Source organism: Sycon ciliatum, chromosome 2 (genome assembly GCF_964019385.1).
Source record: "Sycon ciliatum chromosome 2, ocSycCili1.1, whole genome shotgun sequence".
Taxonomy (NCBI): domain Eukaryota; kingdom Metazoa; phylum Porifera; class Calcarea; order Leucosolenida; family Sycettidae; genus Sycon; species Sycon ciliatum.
In genome coordinates, this window is record NC_088644.1 from 20188465 (window position 1) to 20207395 (window position 18931).

At 49.1% G+C, this 18931-nt stretch overlaps 1 protein-coding gene across 1 annotated transcript in view; it reads right to left on the minus strand.

The window, feature by feature from the left end:
- The window catches only part of LOC135809105 (uncharacterized), an 80514-nt gene that overhangs the window by 16852 nt on the left and 44731 nt on the right, over positions 1-18931 (minus strand). Inside the window, exons 21-25 of the mRNA XM_065322374.1 lie at positions 17236-17292; positions 11413-11472; positions 10739-10914; positions 9092-10168; positions 4651-4992 (exon numbers count right to left, since the gene is read on the minus strand). Of these exons, the coding sequence (XP_065178446.1) occupies positions 4651-4992; positions 9092-10168; positions 10739-10914; positions 11413-11472; positions 17236-17292 (1712 nt within the window). The remainder of the gene's footprint in view (positions 1-4650; positions 4993-9091; positions 10169-10738; positions 10915-11412; positions 11473-17235; positions 17293-18931) is intronic.

Sequence of the window (18931 nt, forward strand, 5' to 3'; positions counted from 1 at the left end):
GGCCAACGGATGGCCACAGCCATCAAAAACAGGAACAAACCCATCCACGGCTCTTTCTCTTGCTAGCTGTGCTGCTGCGTGCATCCAACTGTTTTGCAATTTCTGCAACAGGGCTACCTCAAATGCAACAAAACCAGGCTCGTGCAGAGCCATGGAAGCAGCTACAACGAGTTGGCATACCGATATTCAGCGGTGACAAACGTACGTTTGAGTCATTCCGAGAAGCTTTCATGGCATGTGTAGATAGTGCACCCGCCACCCCTCAGTACAAGCTGTTGCAATTGAGGCAGTATTTGGCAGGAGAAGCACTGACAGCCATCGAGCGATTTGGCTACTCACCATCAGCCTATGACGTAGCTAAGAAGTTGCTAGAGCGCAAGTATGGCGGTGAGCGTCGCCGTGTGGCTTTACATATTGAACGCGCACAGCCACTTGACCACATCGATGGGTCTGCAACCAGTGGTACCTCCACGTGCACAGCCAACACTCCCAACAGTAGCAGCAGCAACAGCAGCACAGCGGGCTGGTCGAGTCTCTGTTGATGTTGTGGTGCCTGAGCGCCACATGCGCGACAGCCTGGAAACGACTGCACCAATTCTGCAAACTAGTCGGCACCAAGGTGATTACAGACACCATCATGCTGGCATTTGTAGCCTACCTGGCACGTCAACATGCCCTGTCAACCGTCCGCTTGTACGTGTCGGCGATCCGGGCAATTGCCAAAGAAAACGGCAAAGATCTCTCTTCGCGAAGAGTGGACCTCGCAGTTAAAGGAGTGGCACGTGCACAGGCCAACCGAACTAAGAACGCCAGCAAGCCAATCCTCCGGCCCCACATGGCAGCTATGCGCAACGCCCTGATTAGGTCTAATCTCAACGCTACCGACCGAGCCATGGCATGGGCAGCTATTCGCCTGGGCTTCTTCGCCTGTCTCCGGGCAAGCGAATATACTTCCACAACCGCCACAACCATGTCAGACGGGGCCTCCGAACAAATGACCTCTCCATCACGCCGCAGGCCATACAGGTCACAATCAAGAAGTCCAAGACCGACCAACTCGGCAAGGGTCACTCCGTCCGGCTCACAACCACCAACTCAACGGTTTGCCCGGTCAGAGCCATGCACACCTATCTCTCCAGACGCGCCAACCTGCCCAATAGACCACTGGTCATCGAAAGCTGTGGCAATTTCCACTGCACGGCCTCAGAGCCGGACCCGCAACCACAGGAGCATTGAGCGGCTTCACCGAATCCGAGATCATGAAACTCGGCAGAACGGCGAAGTGCCTGTTACAAGCACTATGTCCGCTGTGGAAAGTAACTGTTCACCGTCCGCAGGCGCGCAAGCGCGCACAGCCACATACACGCACCCGCATACACATACACACGCACGCACGCACGCGCACACCCACATGTATGCACACACGCATGCGTACGCGCACCCGCACTCTGACACCGTGCAAGCATGCACGCATGCACACACGCTGCGCACCCGCTGGTACGCCCACTCGCGGACGCACGCACTCACGTTCTAGCACTGACTGGCGGTGTGGGACACCCCATGCCATGGCGGTGTGGGACACCCCATGCCATGGCGGTGTGGGACACTCCATGCCATGGCGGTGTGGGACACCCCAGACCATGGCGGTGTGGGACACCCCATGCCATGGCGGTGTTGGACACCCCATGCCATGGCGGTGTGGGACACCCCATGCCATGGCGGTGTGGGACACCCCATGTGTGCACGCACGCTTCTGATACTTATGAGAAGCTATCTGCTCCACTTAGTTGCGGTGCTATTGCTCTCACCTATGGCACCATGCCACCCATAGCTTTTGCGACTGCATGCGATTCAAACCCGTATCAGTGTCACTAAGGGAATACAAACATACGAATGGCATGCATTCGAACTACATGCATGTAGCTGAAGCCCCTCGCACACCGGGCCCGAGCTGGCACCCACAGCAGAAGACACGCCATCTCCGGTGCCCGAGAGCACCTACCCCCTCTGATGTTGGAGGGTCAGGCCTACCAGTGGCTAGGCCTGTCAGCGTCCACACGTGCCACATACGCGACAGCCTGGAAACGACTGCACCAATTCTGCCAACTAGTCGGCACCAAGGTGATTACAGACACCATCATGCTGGCGTTTGTAGCCTACCTGGCGCGTCAACATGCCGCGTCAACCGTCCGCCTGTATGTGTCGGCGATCCGGGCAATTGCCAAAGAAAACGGCAAAGATCTCTCGTCGCGAAGAGTGGACCTCGCAGTTCAAGGAGTGGCACGTGCACAGGCCAACCGAACTAAAAACGCCAGTAAGCCAATCCTCCTGCCCCACATGGCAGCTATGCGCAGGGCCCTGATACGGTCTAACCTCAACGCGACCGACCGAGCCATGGTATGGGCAGCTATTTGCCTGGGCTTCTTTGCGTGTCTCCGGGCAAGTGAGTACACTTCCACAACCGCCACGACCATGTCAGACGGTGGCCTCCGAACAGAAGACCTCTCCATCACGCCGCAGGCAATACAGGTCACAATCAAGAAGTCCAAGACCGACCAACTCGGCAAGGGTCACTCCGTCCGGCTCACAACCACCAACTCAACGGTTTGCCCGGTCAAAGCCATGCATACCTATCTATCAAGACGCCCCAACCTGCCCAATAGACCACTGTTCGTTGACAGCTGTGGCAAGTTCCTAACTGCACCAAGACTCACCCGTCTAATCCGTCAGCTACTGAGCAGCGCAGGGTACCCACCTATCCAGTATTCACTGCACGGCCTCAGAGCCGGAGCCGCAACCACAGGAGCAATGAGCGGCTTCACCGAATCCGAGATCATGAAACTCGGCAGATGGCGAAGTGCCTGCTACAAGAACTATGTACGCTGTGGAAAGTAACTGTTCGCCGTCCGCAGGCGCGCAAGCGTGCACAGCCACACCCGCATACACGCACCCGCAGACACATACACACGCACGCACACACACCCACGCATGCACACACACATGCATGCACGCGTACACGCACCCACAGTCTGACACCGCACAAGCATACATGCAGGTACACACGCTGCGCACACGCTGGTACGCCCATTCGCGGACGTATGCACTCACGTTCTAGCACTGACTGTGCACGCACGCCTCTGATACTTATGATAAGTTATCTGCACCACTCTGTTGCTGTGCTATAGCTCCCACCTAGCGGTGTGGGACACCCCATGCTATGGCGGTGTGGGACACCCCAGACCATGGCGGTGTGGGACACCCCATGCCATGGCGGTGTGGGACACCCCATGCCATGGCGGTGTGGGACACCCCATGCCATGGCGGTGTGGGACACCCCATGTGTGCACGCACGCTCCGACTACATGCGATTCAAACCCTTCTCGGTGTCACTAAGGGAAAACAAACATGCGAAGGGCACGCATTTGAACTACGTACATGTAGCTGAAGCGCTTGAATACCACACTAAGGTCATTCGGCTGACCAACGCGGAATTTGGGGGCATTCGGCGGCTTGGTCTGATTCCTAGCTTGTTGGTAACCGGCTTGAGGTTTCCAAGGTTGCTATGACAACGTGCAGTCATGCGCAGGGCCACCCAACATGCGTTGGGGGCCCAGGAAAGACAGAAACGCGTTGCTAGGCAACAGCAAAAGCGCTCAGCGAGTATCACGCTACTCATGCAGCACGCACGCTGGCTTAGGGTATCACGCTACCCTTGCGCTGCGGGGTACCACATTGCCCCTCGCTGGAATCAGACCCGCGCCCCGGATACCTTGCGCTGGCCTCCTGACGGCCAAACTCAACCAACTTGCGCGCTGTGACTGGGGTTGTGCATGCCTTAGCAACATAATGTGGCCCAGGTCGGCAGACTTTCAATTAGCCAAGCGAGCTACTCAGGCCAGGGCGCATGATCACTATTCGCAGCACTTATCGTCCATGCAGCAGTCGGGTTAATGCGTCGTTTACGACGCATTCAAGTATGGGCGGCTCTTAAAGGGTTAAAAGTATTCGTACACTATGAAGTCCCCAACAAGCCGATCTGACTACATCTGGAATTGTCAAAAATGAGCCATGGGTATAACAAAGAGTACATAACCTGGTTATGTATTCTCGGTATAACATAATTCAAAATGATTTTTTTTCTGCACAGCGGAAATCGATTTACTTCAAGAATGGTCCATGTGTGCAACCCTAATACAGTACTGTCGTAGATCAACAAAATCCTTGTCACATCCTTCAGCAGTGTGTAATTACCCAGAGGGTCCCAGACCCTGCTTTGAGTCCTGGTGGTGACAGCCTTTTTTCTTCTTCAGACTTTTCCGGTTTTAACTCGTTCAAACTTATGGTAAATGTACAACCCAAAGACAATAATTTGATAACCGCAATCGATAAGACGAGCTGCATCGACACTTGTGTATACTTTATTCATGCAATGTAAAACAGTGGAGACAATGTGCAATAAAACGATGAAAGTAGGAAGAAAAGTGTAGAGGAAATAAGGATTACGCCATTGTCTAAACACCGCCCAAGAAAACTGCTATCATCGTTTTATTGCACATTGTCTCCACCATTTTGCATTGCATTAATAAAGTATACACAAAATTAATGTCGATTCAGCTTGTCTTATTGATTGAGGTATAACCCAGACATTACCTTTTTCGACGACATTGAAGCATTGTTCAGTGTCGACATAACCAGCAAAGTCTGTTCCACGACAGCTGGCACAGTACCTGCCTGCGTCAGCATTGGCTATTCTGAGCGCTACACTTGGAAAGAGAGCCAGACTTGGGTTGTTCACCACGGACCCAGTACGTGCTGCTGGCGGCCGTTTGATCCAGTTGACCGAGGTGGTGAGAGTGTCGCCGTTCAGGGACGTTGTTCGGATTACGCTGCGACATGATATCAGCAGTACGGACCTCACAGTATACTGTGGTAGTGGACTCTGGCCTGGGAACACCGCCGTGTCATTGATCGTAATCAACGGAGTTGGCAATGCTGAATCGGATGAACACACAAGCCCAGAACAACCTGCACGCATTCAGTCACTGCTGGCAATAAGAGACGGCATCCTTCGGACTCATCTAGACCGTCCTTCAGTCACTAAGTCCCTAGACCATGTGTTCAACATGCATTACACCAGTCTTATACAGGCGCGTAGCACCGCCGTTGGCGGGGGTCCGGCCAGGGGGATGTCCCCCGCGAAATTTTTTTGAAATTAGGGTGCAAAATCCTGCATTCTGGGCACTTTTGGCATTGTTTTACTATGGTGGTCATGGTCAGGCGAAAAAGTGGTCCGGCCAAAGCCGTACCGGCAGGAGCGGCTGCTACACCCCTGTTATAAGACCACCTGTATTTAAACAGATTGGCTTCAAGCGCATCATAGGATGGAAACTGATGACAGGTATGACTGTAGATCCGGTATACCTGCACATCGCATCAGCAAACAGAAATCAGCACGTACAAATCGCTATGACTTGATCGTTGTGACTTGATCGCTATGACTTGATCGCTATGACTTGATCGCTATGACTTGATCGCTATGACTTGATCGCTATGACTTGATCGCTATGACTTGATCGCTATGACTTGATCGCTATGACTTGATCGCTATGACTTGATCGCTATGACTTGATCGCTATGACTTGATCGCTATGACTTGATCGCTATGACTTGATCGCTATGACTTGATCACTATGATTTGATCACTATGACTTGATCGCTATGACTTGATCGCTATGACTTGATCACTATGACTTGATCGCTATGACTTGATCGCTATGACTTGATCGCTATGACTTGATCGCTATGACTTGATCGCTATGACTTGATCGCTATGACTTGATCGCTATGACTTGATCGCTATGACTTGATCGCTATGACTTGATCGCTATGACTTGATCGCTATGACTTGATCGCTATGACTTGATCGCTATGACTTGATCACTATGACTTGATCACTATGACTTGATCGCTATGACTTGATCGCTATGACTTGATCACTATGACTTGATCGCTATGACTTGATCGCTATGACTTGATCACTATGACTTGATCGCTATGACTTGATGGAAGGTTCCCGCTATTGGTACATGTGCCTTCCTATAGCAATGTCACAACATTTTCATTTCAAATTAATACATTATATTGTTGGCGATAATATTAGAACAAGCACGGTGGCTGTAACCAATGTCGGAGCTCATGGTTCCTCCCAACTAGCTTACACTTGACTGGACTTGCCATGTGTAGCACTTGAGAAGCATGCAGAACCTTTTCCACTTGCAATAATCTAAGTCGATGCTCTCCTTTTAGTCTGTAATATACAGTTTCTCTGACCTTGCGAGCGCATTTCTACTATGTATGCAAGCGCTTTTTTTTTTTTTTTTTTTTTTTTTTTTTTTTTTTTTTTACTAAAAAACACAGCCCTACTAATAATCAGGGGAAGAGGACAACTGAAAAAAAAATGACGCTGGACAAGACAAAGGGGAGTAGGGGCGATGTGCCGATGTGGTTGGCGAGGCTCATCCGACCGGAGGTCTCGGAATCATAGCCTACGACCAGGCATCGTTAGGAATGCAGCTAGGGAGGGAGGGAGATCAAGTGAGAAAGAGAGAGAGAGAGAGAGAGAGAGAGAGAGAGAGAGAGAGAGAGAGAGAGAGAGAGAGAGAGAGAGAGAGAGAGAGAGAGAGAGAGAGAGGGGGGGAGGGAGGGAGAGAGAGGGGGGGGAGGGAGGGAGAGAGAGAGGGAGAGGGAGAGAGAGAGAGAGAGAGAGAGAGAGAGAGAGAGAGAGAGAGAGAGAGAGAGAGAGAGAGAGAGAGAGAGAGAGAGAGAGAGAGAGAGAGAGAGAGAGAGGGGGGGGGAGAGGGAGGGAGAGAGAGAGAGAGAGAGAGAGAGAGAGAGAGAGAGAGAGAGAGAGAGAGAGAGAGAGAGAGAGAGAGAGAGAGAGAGAGAGAGAGAGAGAGAGAGAGGGGGGAGAGGGAGGGAGAGAGGGAGAGAGAGAGAGAGAGAGAGAGAGAGAGAGAGAGAGAGAGAGAGAGAGAGAGAGAGAGAGAGAGAGAGAGAGCTGGCTGGGAACTGCGTTTCCATTGACAATTAGATCCACTGTAGTGCACGTATGTGCTCCTGTCATTCTAAGCTGCACAGTGCCATATATTCATTTCATTGCTGCTGATTGCAAGTTGACAATACACTTGCACAGCAGCTCTTGCTGCGGTCCCCACTGCAGACAAGGCGCTGATGACTAATGCAAGTGTGTACGGGTATGTGTGACATGCGTGGGTGTGTGCAGTGTGGCATGGCTATGCGTGGGTGTGTGCAGTGTAGCATGGCTATGTGTGGGAATAGTGTGGTTATTTTTGTGACGGTGTGTGTACATGTATGTGTGTGTTGTGTGTGTGTGTGTGTGTGTGTGTATGTGTGTGTGTGTGTGTGTGTGTGTGTGTGTGTGTGTGTGTGTGTGTGTGTGTGTGTGTGTGTGCGTCAGGCGAAATTACTGGTCAGTCGGCGACACGCATTTTTCACAAAAAATTGCGTTTCACCTGCTGGGCCAGTATGCATGTACTCGAGTCTCATCCTGAGCACGTTTTTTTCTTCTTTTTTTCAGCTCCGGTATAGCTGTATTTTTCTTTGCAAAGCCGTCCTCGATTGTTGTGTTCGTTGTTCAAACGAAGTGGACATTCAATCATGAAGGCAGAGGACATAGGAGCCTGATTGGAGTTTCTCGTGGCATAGGACGGCCACACAGAGACACTTTGGGATTTTCTGAATATAAAATACCGTACGCACGATGCTGAGATCAATTTGTGCGATATCAAATTGTTTGTGATCTACCACATCGAGCAGAACGGGATCCAAACACAAGCTTACCGACGGTTAGGCTGCCGACCTGACTGGACAAATGATCCCTGGCTTCACCAGACGCCAGAAGTCGGACACCATGTCCTTTGCCGCGACGTCCATCTCCAAAAAGAACTCCATGTCGTGAAAAGGCTTGAAATACTCAATATTTAACCGAGATTCGCGGACTTGTGCTTTCTCGGATCGATTAATTTCCTGTTGGAACAGTTGCAGGGCAGCTTCCCGCCACTGTTTCAACAGGCGATGGCTCCAAAGCATGCCTGGAACAAGCCATATCGAGGTTGCAAGCCACCCCTCTCAGCAAAAAATTCGAAGAAATTCGAAATTTCAATGGTGGAAGATATACTATGAAGAGGATTTCAAAAAGTATGTTTCGCGGAGCGACCGCTCATGCTACGTCATTCAAACTTTGCAGGATGGTTCAGACGTACATGCTAGGCATGGAACCACAGGCGATGATGCCATAGCTGACACACAGAGTAACACACACAGCAGATTCGTGTGCACAGATACTAAATTAGTGGACGTCGTCATCTTCTTCCCGCTGATCTCGAATGTACTATGACGTGCTATTTCGCCTGACGTGTGTGTGTGTGTGTGTGTGTGTGTGTGTGTGTGTGTGTGTGTGTGTGTGTGTGTGTGTGTGTGTGTGTGTGTGTGTGTGTAGGTGTCTGTGTATGTGTGTGTGTCAGTATGTTGTGCGGTCTGTGAGCGACTCTTCGCCAGTCAAAGCGGACTTTGTCGGCACAAATGAAGGGAAGAGCGGCTGAAGCCGATCTATGAACAGTCCGGTGCTGTGTGCTGTGAAATGTGCCATCGTTGGTTTGCTACCCGAGGTGGACTTGCCCTGCACAGCTGCTCTCCCAGCCTTGGTGACGCTCCAGTTTCCGAGATAGTTGCACCTCGCCCACCTGATTGCAGCCAATGTCAGTACCACTTGCACACCTGTGACCGCTGTTTCCTGAGCAAAGCGGGGCACCGCAGAACATGCAGCTCTGGCTCCGAGCGCCGCACAACCCCATGCCTGACCTGCTCTTGGAAGTTCACACGTCCCCAGTACCTGACTCAACATAAATGCAAGAAGTAACTCTGCCCTCGTTGCCTCTTTGAGGCACTGCATCACCTTTAGGTGGCAGTCTCACGGTGTGTGTTTGTGTGTGTGTGTGTGTGTGTGTGTGTGTGTGTGTGTGTGTGTGTGTGTAGGAGGGAAACAAACAGTGAAACATCATGCATTGCTTACAGAGTGATCCATTGGCACACTTGCAGCAGTAAGAGTCACCCGAATCCTCCACAGCATCGTCATTGTCACCACATGGCAGATATTCCAATGTCCTGCGGCGTAGATAGTTCAGTGGTGATTCATACATCTCATCATCACTGCCATTCGTATACACCATACTGGTGTTCAGCGTGCAGGAATAACGTCTTGACATTCTCTTCGTTAGGTCATACGCTACCACACCAGCCAGGCTGTCCTTCCTCACTTCCGAATTGAATTGGCCAAACATGCTGTCGCTGTTCCACACGCTAGCACCAGCAGCTACAGCCATCTTAACAAATGCATTCCCGGGATAGTCGGCATCCTTGATGCGAGCTTTCTCATCTGCAATCCAGTCAAACTGCCGTTGATTGTGACTGATATCGGCAGACACCATGCCGGCTATGCCCAGTGTTTCAACGGAACGACCGAAGTTCAGGCGAGCAGATCTCAACTGTACCTTCCCAAGCACATGCACGCCGCACTTTGACAGTGCCCGAAGTACTGGATGTCCATCCAGAACCTGGTCCGTGGCACTGTTCACTTTGAGTGCTTGTTCTGAGTAGGTGGCAATGATCAGCTCACAGGAAAATCCGGAGTAGTGTTGCTCAAGGGTGTCCAAAGCAACATTAATCGCGGCACCTATCTCAATCACCAAGCTACCATTAGCATCACTTTGCTGCAAACTTAGCTCGTTGATGCTTTCCGTTGTGAACGCATTAAAATCCTCAGTGATTCGAGTTTGAGCTATTGTAGCTGACTGATTATCCGCTCCTTTTGCAAATGAAAAGAATCCAAAGCGATTCTTTCGACCTGAAGACGGCAGTCCTGTGTTAAGTGTGCTCAGGTGAGCTTCAAGGCTTCTTAGAATCTCCTTATATCCCGACAGATGGCGTGATGCATCTCTTGCGGCGGACACTTCAAACAGGATCATCACAAGACCACCGCGCACTGGCACTGGCTTGCCTAGGCTTGTTGGAAGGTACGTTCCATTAATGTCGAAGTAAGCCGTACTGAGAACACTGCTCTCACTGTCAGTCTTGCAAGCTGGACGGTTTACTAAATCAGAAGCACAACAAGAGGCGAGCTTGAGAGAGAGAGAGAGAGAGAGAGAGAGAGAGAGAGAGAGAGAGAGAGAGAGAGAGAGAGAGAGAGAGAGAGAGAGAGAGAGAGAGAGAGAGAGAGAGAGAGGGGGAAAGAGAGAGAGATAGAGAGAGAGAGAGAAAAAGAGAGAGAGTGTGTGTGTGTATGTGTGTGTGTGGGAGAGAGAGACTGTATAGGTAGTACAGGTACACATGACAATCAGATGGCTTAAATAGCCGATAGTACCACATTGTGAATTGTTAGTGACTTGGTTGCCCTACCAAGATATACGACCAGGCTTGCAGAATAGATCCCCTAGGGTAACAGCATACAGTAACACGGTAACAGCATACTTTCCAGTGGACCTGAAAAGCCTATCATGGCTGATTCTGGAGTCAGCTGTGAACTCTACATATGAACTTGGTTGAAAGACAACCAGGTACAGTTATTGGGATAAAAATCTCTCTGCTGTTGAATGGGCTATCCTTTTGCAAAATGAACATAGTTACATTCTTCGATAGAATCGGAGAAGTTCGCGGATCTTACATGCGACTGTGTCTTGACTGGGTTCCGCCAGCTTGTTATCAGAGACACATGCGTAGCGAGTTTTATCTCCAACCTGGGCAGCAACTGAGTAGCAGTTCTGAAGACAGTGAATACTGCCACCTCCGCAAAATACCAACGATGTGAATTCCCTGTAGACAGTGAGTTCCGTTGCCATCCTAGAATGTTACACCACATACACAAAAGAAGTACTCAAGAAAATTTCACGAAGAAAACTTACCCACACGTTTATGGTACATGAGGTTCTGTACTGAATAATGATGAATCAGGAAAACAAATTTTGTCTTTCAATTCCTTCATTGCATTTGTGGGGCTGTCTGACCCACAACAGTCTTGCTGAGCCAATTGCAGAACCGTTTACGGTTACACTTACTAAATGCAGGCTGACATGTCATAAATGTGTATGTGTGTGCGTGTGTGTGTGGGGGGGGGGGGGGGGGGGGGGTGCGTGTGGTTGGGTGCGTCTGTATGTGTTTGATTGTGCATGTGTGCAGTGGCATTTTTTACGGATGTGGAAACTGGGTCTGAATCTCGTGTGAACTATGACATTATTGAACGAGCATTATGGTTTCAAGTGGACTTGCATTTTTACTCCAAGGGAGTAATGGCATCAGTTATCCAACCTCAGAATAAGCTGCTATCATCCAATCCCTTACCGTTGCGTATCATAACGAGGTGGCTCAAAGACATCAGGTTTCTTTGGAACAAGTTCTGGCCTGTAATCATGTGGAATGCATAGACATCCAGGCTTCACACCATCATTCGCCATACACTCACGGTGACATGAAATCATGGCATGTCCATGTGCATGTGTGTATGCATGTATGTATGTATGTATGTATGTATGTATGTATGGATGTATGTATGCATGTATGTGTCATGACCCGGATCAGACTCGTCGTGAAAGCGACCATGCATTGAGTTCAGCAGCCAAAAGCTGGGCTCCGAAATATTCTAGAGTTCTGTAAAAACCATGATTAGTCCCGCGAAGGATTTGGCACTTTCGTTAGTTGAGCAATCATGGCTTACAACTCGTGGCCTCGAGTCACAAGTGTTGTCGTACGGCGGCTACACCTTCAGTACAAGTCGTCAGCATTGTACTCACTACACTGTTGAGCTTGAGGGGACCCTGCTTAGTCCTGCAAGGGAGCTGATACCTTTGTTAGTCGAGCAAGCATGGCACCTCTTCTCGCGTCGTACGACGTAAAGGGTCCTGCAAGTGCTTCGCGCACTGCGGACTCCGTTATCCCTTTTTGGGAGAGGTCACGGCTTGACCGTGAAGCACCCTACGGGGTAATGAGAGGGAAGAGCCTACGGGCAGGAGATGAAGGGTGACCAACGACCAAGGCAGCGTACGAAGGCGGCGTGCTCTAGCTGCAGCAACTTCTGACAGCATACTCCAGGCCCCGTCGCACGAAGAGCCTCGGAGTCCTTTCATGTAATGTGGGTGAGCGAGCTCCCCGTATTGATTGATCATTCTTTGTACTATATTCTAGTTTGGCTGATTGCACATATTGCACCACTGTTTGTAATATAGAAATAATCCTTACGCATTCTTGCCACTGTATACTTTTGATCACATAATGTAGCATATATAAGGAGCTGTTTTGCTAACATTCATCCTCGATTCTCGGGGAGCTCACTACTCCTCTCGATTCTGAGAGAGTCACTCCGACTCTCTCCTGCTTTGGTCTTTTGACTCTACACACTTGATCTTTCGATCTAGTACTGCAATGGTTCAAATAAACACTGTTCAAGTGGAATTAGAAACCTGTCGTTCTATGTGAGCTAGCAACTTGGATGGCGACTATATTGGTCGTCTACCTGGGTAGCCACTAGACTGATCTAAGCCAAGTCACAAACCCGCCCAAGCGCGGCCATGACATTTGGTGCTGTGACCAGGATCCAAGTTGCGTCTTGCTGTTGCTCCGGCAGAGTAGTCGTAACTCGGTGTGCACTGGTCCATGCTGAACTCTGAGCTCTTGTTTACTCGAGCACGCCGAGGTGTGAATTTGATGTCGATTTCACGAGGCTGCATGCAGTTCTCAAGTGGATTCGGAAGCGAACTGTTTTGTTCTGTTCTGGCCTTGGTCCGTTCAGTTGAACACTCTGTCTGAGTGCGTGCACATGGAACGTAGACTCGTTCTGTTCTGTATACATGTAGCTGTTGCTACTAGTTGGCGTGCCAATTTTGTTCCGGAAGACCTGGCGAAAGTCGGTCATGCCGCTGACGAGAGTTTCGACTCCCGCACCACTTGTTGGTCTGAGATATGTGTCAGCTGCACTCGATTCGCGGTGTAGACGGCGCATTGTTCGAACCCACAGAGGTTCTTGCAAGGACGTGCAATGAGGAAACTCTGCTGTTTTGTCAGCGCTTGCACAGAAACTGCTCGAGAAGCGAAATGCTTTTAGACTTTTAGAGTCGTCTTGCAGTGGCAGGATCGATGACTGCATGAAGCTTAGCTTCTACGTTGCCCTCAGCTGCAGTTGAGGAGTGTTGCTGTTCTTTTTGAACTTTGACGGTTCAAAAACAGTCAAGAGGACTATGTCCTTGTCGTGTGACGGAGTCACGAAGCCAGATTTCGAAACTGGGCACACCAGTCGAGATGCTGGCTGAAACGATGATACAGTAACAAGTTCTGCAGAGAGCTTGAACAACTGCTGATTTGAGTTCGTTGATGCGGATCTCGAATGTTTTGATTGGAGTGTGATGGAAATCACTAGTGAGCTGATGCCCACCTGAAACCAGCATTCTGTGTTGGACGATGCCTGTTTGGTGTCGGATATGTCGCGACGTCCGCACCCTGTGGTGTTTCGTCACGTACTGAGTATGATGTTGGTTACTGGTTCTGACATTGGACGCGATGTGCTGTCCCAATTCCTTGCGAGATCATTTCGGGTGATGGAGCATTGCATTTTAAAGCTTCTAAAGCTGATGTCGTTCCGCCAAGCCATAATGGTGATGGCAAACGAGAGCACGTTCTTCGCTTGCGGAGGCGTGAAGTGATACTCCCTTTTCGGAGGTGACGGTTAACGCCGGAAGGGTTGCCGACCTGTGCCTTGACCATACCTGATGGGTGTTTTCAAGGAATGAATGATGTCATGATGGCGCATGCGCTAGTGAGCCCTACGGTGGACGGTGTTCCCGTACGGGTGTTAAATTACTCTGACGAGGCAGTGGCTCTAGAGAGGGCAATGCAGATTGGTCGGTTGGAACCAATATCTGAAGTCATGAGTATCATGACCGAAGACACTATGGCCGATGGCCAGAGAGAGGAATCAGCTCAATTAGCTGAGACAGAGGACTCCCTCGGGGTCTGGAAGCAGTTGCGCATTGGCGCAGATTGTCCCGCTCTAACTCCCCGCGGTGGTAGTGACGAGCTGGTCTCAGTCAAGTTGCCCACTGTTGGTGGTAGGGATGAGCTGGTCTCAGTCCAGTTGCCCACTGTTGGTGGTAGTGACGAGCTGGTCTCAGTCAAGTTGCCCACTGTTGGTGGTAGGGATGAGCTGGTCTCAGTCCAGTTGCCCACTGTTGGTGGTAATGACGAGCTGGTCTCAGTCAAGTTGCCCACTGTTGGTGGTAGGGATGAGCTGGTCTCAGTCCAGTTGCCCACTGTTGGTGGTAGTGACGAGCTGGTCTCAGTCAAATTGCCCACTGTTGGTGGTAGTGACGAGCTGGTCTCAGTCAAGTTGCCCACTGTTGGTGGTAGTGACGAGCTGGTCTCAGTCAAGTTGCCCACTGTTGGTGGTAGGGATGAGCCGGACTCAATCCAGCCCACGGCGGCGGGTGGAGGAAGAGATGGACAATCTGGTATCTCCTGCGAGGAGATCCACTGCTTGCAAGCCTTAGTGCTTCGGTATCAAGATGCGTTCGCTTTGAACCCATCTGAGCTTGGTTGCACTTCGGTGCTACACCACATGATTGAGACACGTGATCGTGGTCCTGTTGCACAGGCTACTAGGCGTATGCCATTGTGTCTGTCCTTGCTGGCAGCAATGAACCTACCGTGGAAGTCTTGGCGAGGTCGCCAAGGTCTTTTGTAATGGGTGGAGTGTGGGTGGAACCGATTCGTTGGATACCACCAAATCTATGAAATGGCTCCTGGAGCTCTGCAGCAGTTTTTGTACTGAACCGGATACCTACGTGGTAGAAGGGTGTGTCGACCACACGTTATGGCCTATGGTCTACATTCATCTGAGATGACGCGAAATGGCGAACTGTCATACGTATACGCTTGCGTGAAGATGTGCAACGTGCATTTAGTTGTACATGACAAGCTGCGTGTTGATCATCAGCACCAGGCTCATCTCTACGATAGTGGAGCAGTACCAGTTTCATTTGAAGTTGGAAATTTTTTTTGATGGAAATGTCCCTCCTGTGGAGCCACATTTCGTACTCTATGCCCGTACCTGTTGCGGTGCAGAACCCGTTGGCTTGGCCAACGAGAGCTAGGCGGTTACCGTCACGACTCGCTGACTTTAATGTTAGTTGAGATCACGGGGACGTGATTCTTGAGAGGCCGGGGAATTGTCATGACCCGGATCAGACTCGTCGTGAAAGCGACCATGCATTGAGTTCAGCAGCCAAAAGCTGGGCTCCGAAATATTCTAGAGTTCTGTAAAAACCATGATTAGTCCCGCGAAGGATTTGGCACTTTCGTTAGTTGAGCAATCATGGCTTACAACTCGTGGCCTCGAGTCACAAGTGTTGTCGTACGGCGGCTACACCTTCAGTACAAGTCGTCAGCATTGTACTCACTACACTGTTGAGCTTGAGGGGACCCTGCTTAGTCCTGCAAGGGAGCTGATACCTTTGTTAGTCGAGCAAGCATGGCACCTCTTCTCGCGTCGTACGACGTAAAGGGTCCTGCAAGTGCTTCGCGCACTGCGGACTCCGTTATCCCTTTTTGGGAGAGGTCACGGCTTGACCGTGAAGCACCCTACGGGGTAATGAGAGGGAAGAGCCTACGGGCAGGAGATGAAGGGTGACCAATGACCAAGGCAGCGTACGAAGGCGGCGTGCTCTAGCTGCAGCAACTTCTGACAGCATACTCCAGGCCCCGTCGCACGAAGAGCCTCGGAGTCCTTTCATGTAATGTGGGTGAGCGAGCTCCCCGTATTGATTGATCATTCTTTGTACTATATTCTAGTTTGGCTGATTGCACATATTGCACCACTGTTTGTAATATAGAAATAATCCTTACGCATTCTTGCCACTGTATACTTTTGATCACATAATGTAGCATATATAAGGAGCTGTTTTGCTAACATTCATCCTCGATTCTCGGGGAGCTCACTACTCCTCTCGATTCTGAGAGAGTCACTCCGACTCTCTCCTGCTTTGGTCTTTTGACTCTACACACTTGATCTTTCGATCTAGTACTGCAATGGTTCAAATAAACACTGTTCAAGTGGAATTAGAAACCTGTCGTTCTATGTGAGCTAGCAACTTGGATGGCGACTATATTGGTCGTCTACCTGGGTAGCCACTAGACTGATCTAAGCCAAGTCACAAACCCGCCAAGCGCGGCCATGACATATGCATGTATGTATGTATGTATGTATGTATGGATGTATGGATGTATGTATGTATTGTATGTATGTATGTATGTATGTATGTATGTATGTATTGTATGTATTGTATGTATGTATGTATGTATGTACAGTCAAACCTCGTTAGGACAAACACCGATAAGGCGAACTTTCCATTAGTACGAACTAAGGCCAATCCTATGGTTGGCCAGGCATCAATACAAGTCAAAATTATTCGTTTATGACGAACTTCTGTACAGCGAACTTTCGCGAAGACGAACTATTTTCAAGTGTGATTTGAACAAAGTCAGTGTGGTCATGTACATGTAGTACGAACGGTCCACGAGCGTGCGCGTACGCTGGCTGCCTTTTTTCTTCTTCTTTTTTTCAATAGTCGAGGTCATATTGTACGTACAGTGCAAATTGTTTTCAAGCGTGTTTTGAACAAATCAATCAGTGCGTTGTACGAACTTTCGACACAGTCGTGATTCATTGCACTTTGTCATTGTACTTACCTGTTTCTGGCTTATGCTAAGAATAACATGCTTCCCATGTACCACAGCATGCACCTTCACGTAAATACAATCCATCTGATACTTCTTTTTGAAGTATGTATATCGATTTTTTGTCAGATCTGGATAAGAAGAACTCCCGATAAGACAAACAAATTTGTTCAGTCCCTTGAAGTTCGTCCTAACGAGGTTTGACTGTATGTATGTATGTATGTATGTACGTTGGGCTGGTTTATGGGACTCGTGTGGGTTTTCCTGCACTGCATGTTGGTAAGAGAATCGCTGAGGAGGAAAATGCCTGAGAATTGGCAAAACATACCAAAATGATGTTTCGCTTTCTAGCTTAGTAATCGAGTTCTCCAGTGAATAGAAAAAAACTTCAAAAAAGTACTGTTGAACTAATAGGTATTTATTTGTACAGTGAGAAGTACTTACCCGAACCCTGTATCTCTACTGGTCTTTGGTGTTTCTTTGAAGTGGATTCCAGGAGTCCTGAAAGTAGGCGAAGACATAAGGGGCCATCCGTAAATACCGATATATATTTTCAAACTCGGATGTTGAGCCATAAATAAATGTAGAAAGGAAAAGGACATAAGGATACGAGTTAAGAGTAACTCTCCATCACTGTAACTGGATACTATATACAGTCGGAAAGTGCAATAACTAGGCACACAACTTGGGACTGTAGCTTTTGCTCGTTTTCGTTGCGCTTGCCTTCCCCTCTTTGGTCTTTCCATAACCTTGAACCTTCCAAGTTGGAAGGCTGCCGGTTAGCGCTACGGAGATGTGTTGAAGCTAGGTGTCAGGACGTCGAATGTATCAGTACTCTTGTCAGTTGTGTGCCTAGTTATTGCACTTTCTGACTGTATATAGTATCCAGTTACAGTGATGGAGAGTTACTCTTAACTCGTATCCTTATGTCCTTTTCCTTTCTACATATATTTTCAAGATGATATTTGTTCATTTCTCCCCAGACCCCCTCGCTCCCCCCTCAAAACGAACATATGCATACGCATGTTTATGCAGGGGATCGATATTTTTTAATGAAGTGCAATCTCCTCATGGAACATGAACAATAGCAACTTCAAATTCACCGCACGCCTAGATTTCCATTGCCACGTGTGCACGGTTGCAATACCTTGCCGTGACAATATTCACAAGGTTGACTTTCACTTGTTGTAGGTCATCAACTACGTGTTTGTACAGTGCCCGTTCAGATCTAGATATCAACATTTTTTTGCAAAGAACAGACGAACAGAGAGTAACCCCCACCCCCAAAAGAACCAATATCTTCTCTAAAATATATATTGATGTTTGTGGATGACCCCTAACAAAAACTACTACCGTATTTCCCCGTAAGTAAGTTCTCCCCAATGACTTAGTACCCCCTTAAAAAAAATACACTTTCCACTGCCGAGGTTATCACCCCGAAAGACAGTTCCCCCCGAAAGATAGTAAGTTCGTACCCGTCCTACATGTACAGACACCGTACAGTACATACATCATATGCACGGACACTAGAGTTGCGCAGGCTTCCCACTGCGTGTCATTTACCCCCGATAAAAAGTACTCCCCGAAAGATAGTACCACCCCCGAAAGTTAGTACTCATGTGGCTGCTAAGTTCGAAAGTTAGTACGTACTAACTTAAGGGGAAATACGGTATTCTATATTACACTCGGATTGACATTAGGCCACCTAGAATTAATTCGTTGTTTCGGGTCACTTCACTCATCCGTACCAGGGTCGGTCGGTCGGATTTATTTTTTATTAAATTTTTATTATTTTGGTTACGGCCATGTGCATACATGTACAATTGTTCATATCGAATAGCTTTTGTCAATCAAGCCAGTCAATCAAATCTGACTGTAGACGATCCAGCGCAGCCATTGTCCCATCAGATCCAGGTCCCCTCCAGGACCAGATCTTGGCCTCGCTGGCAAACGAGTCTGACGAGTAGCTCTCACCTTGAAAACTTCTGTGAATGAGCGACGCGGTGGCCGAGCTGATGCTGTTTCAGGACCGGATCGGAGATACAAGTACATGTAGAAGACAACGTCGTCACCAAGCGCTGCATCCTGTCATTTGGCTGCTAATGAGGTCGACAACTTCAAACTTCATACTGGGCAAACG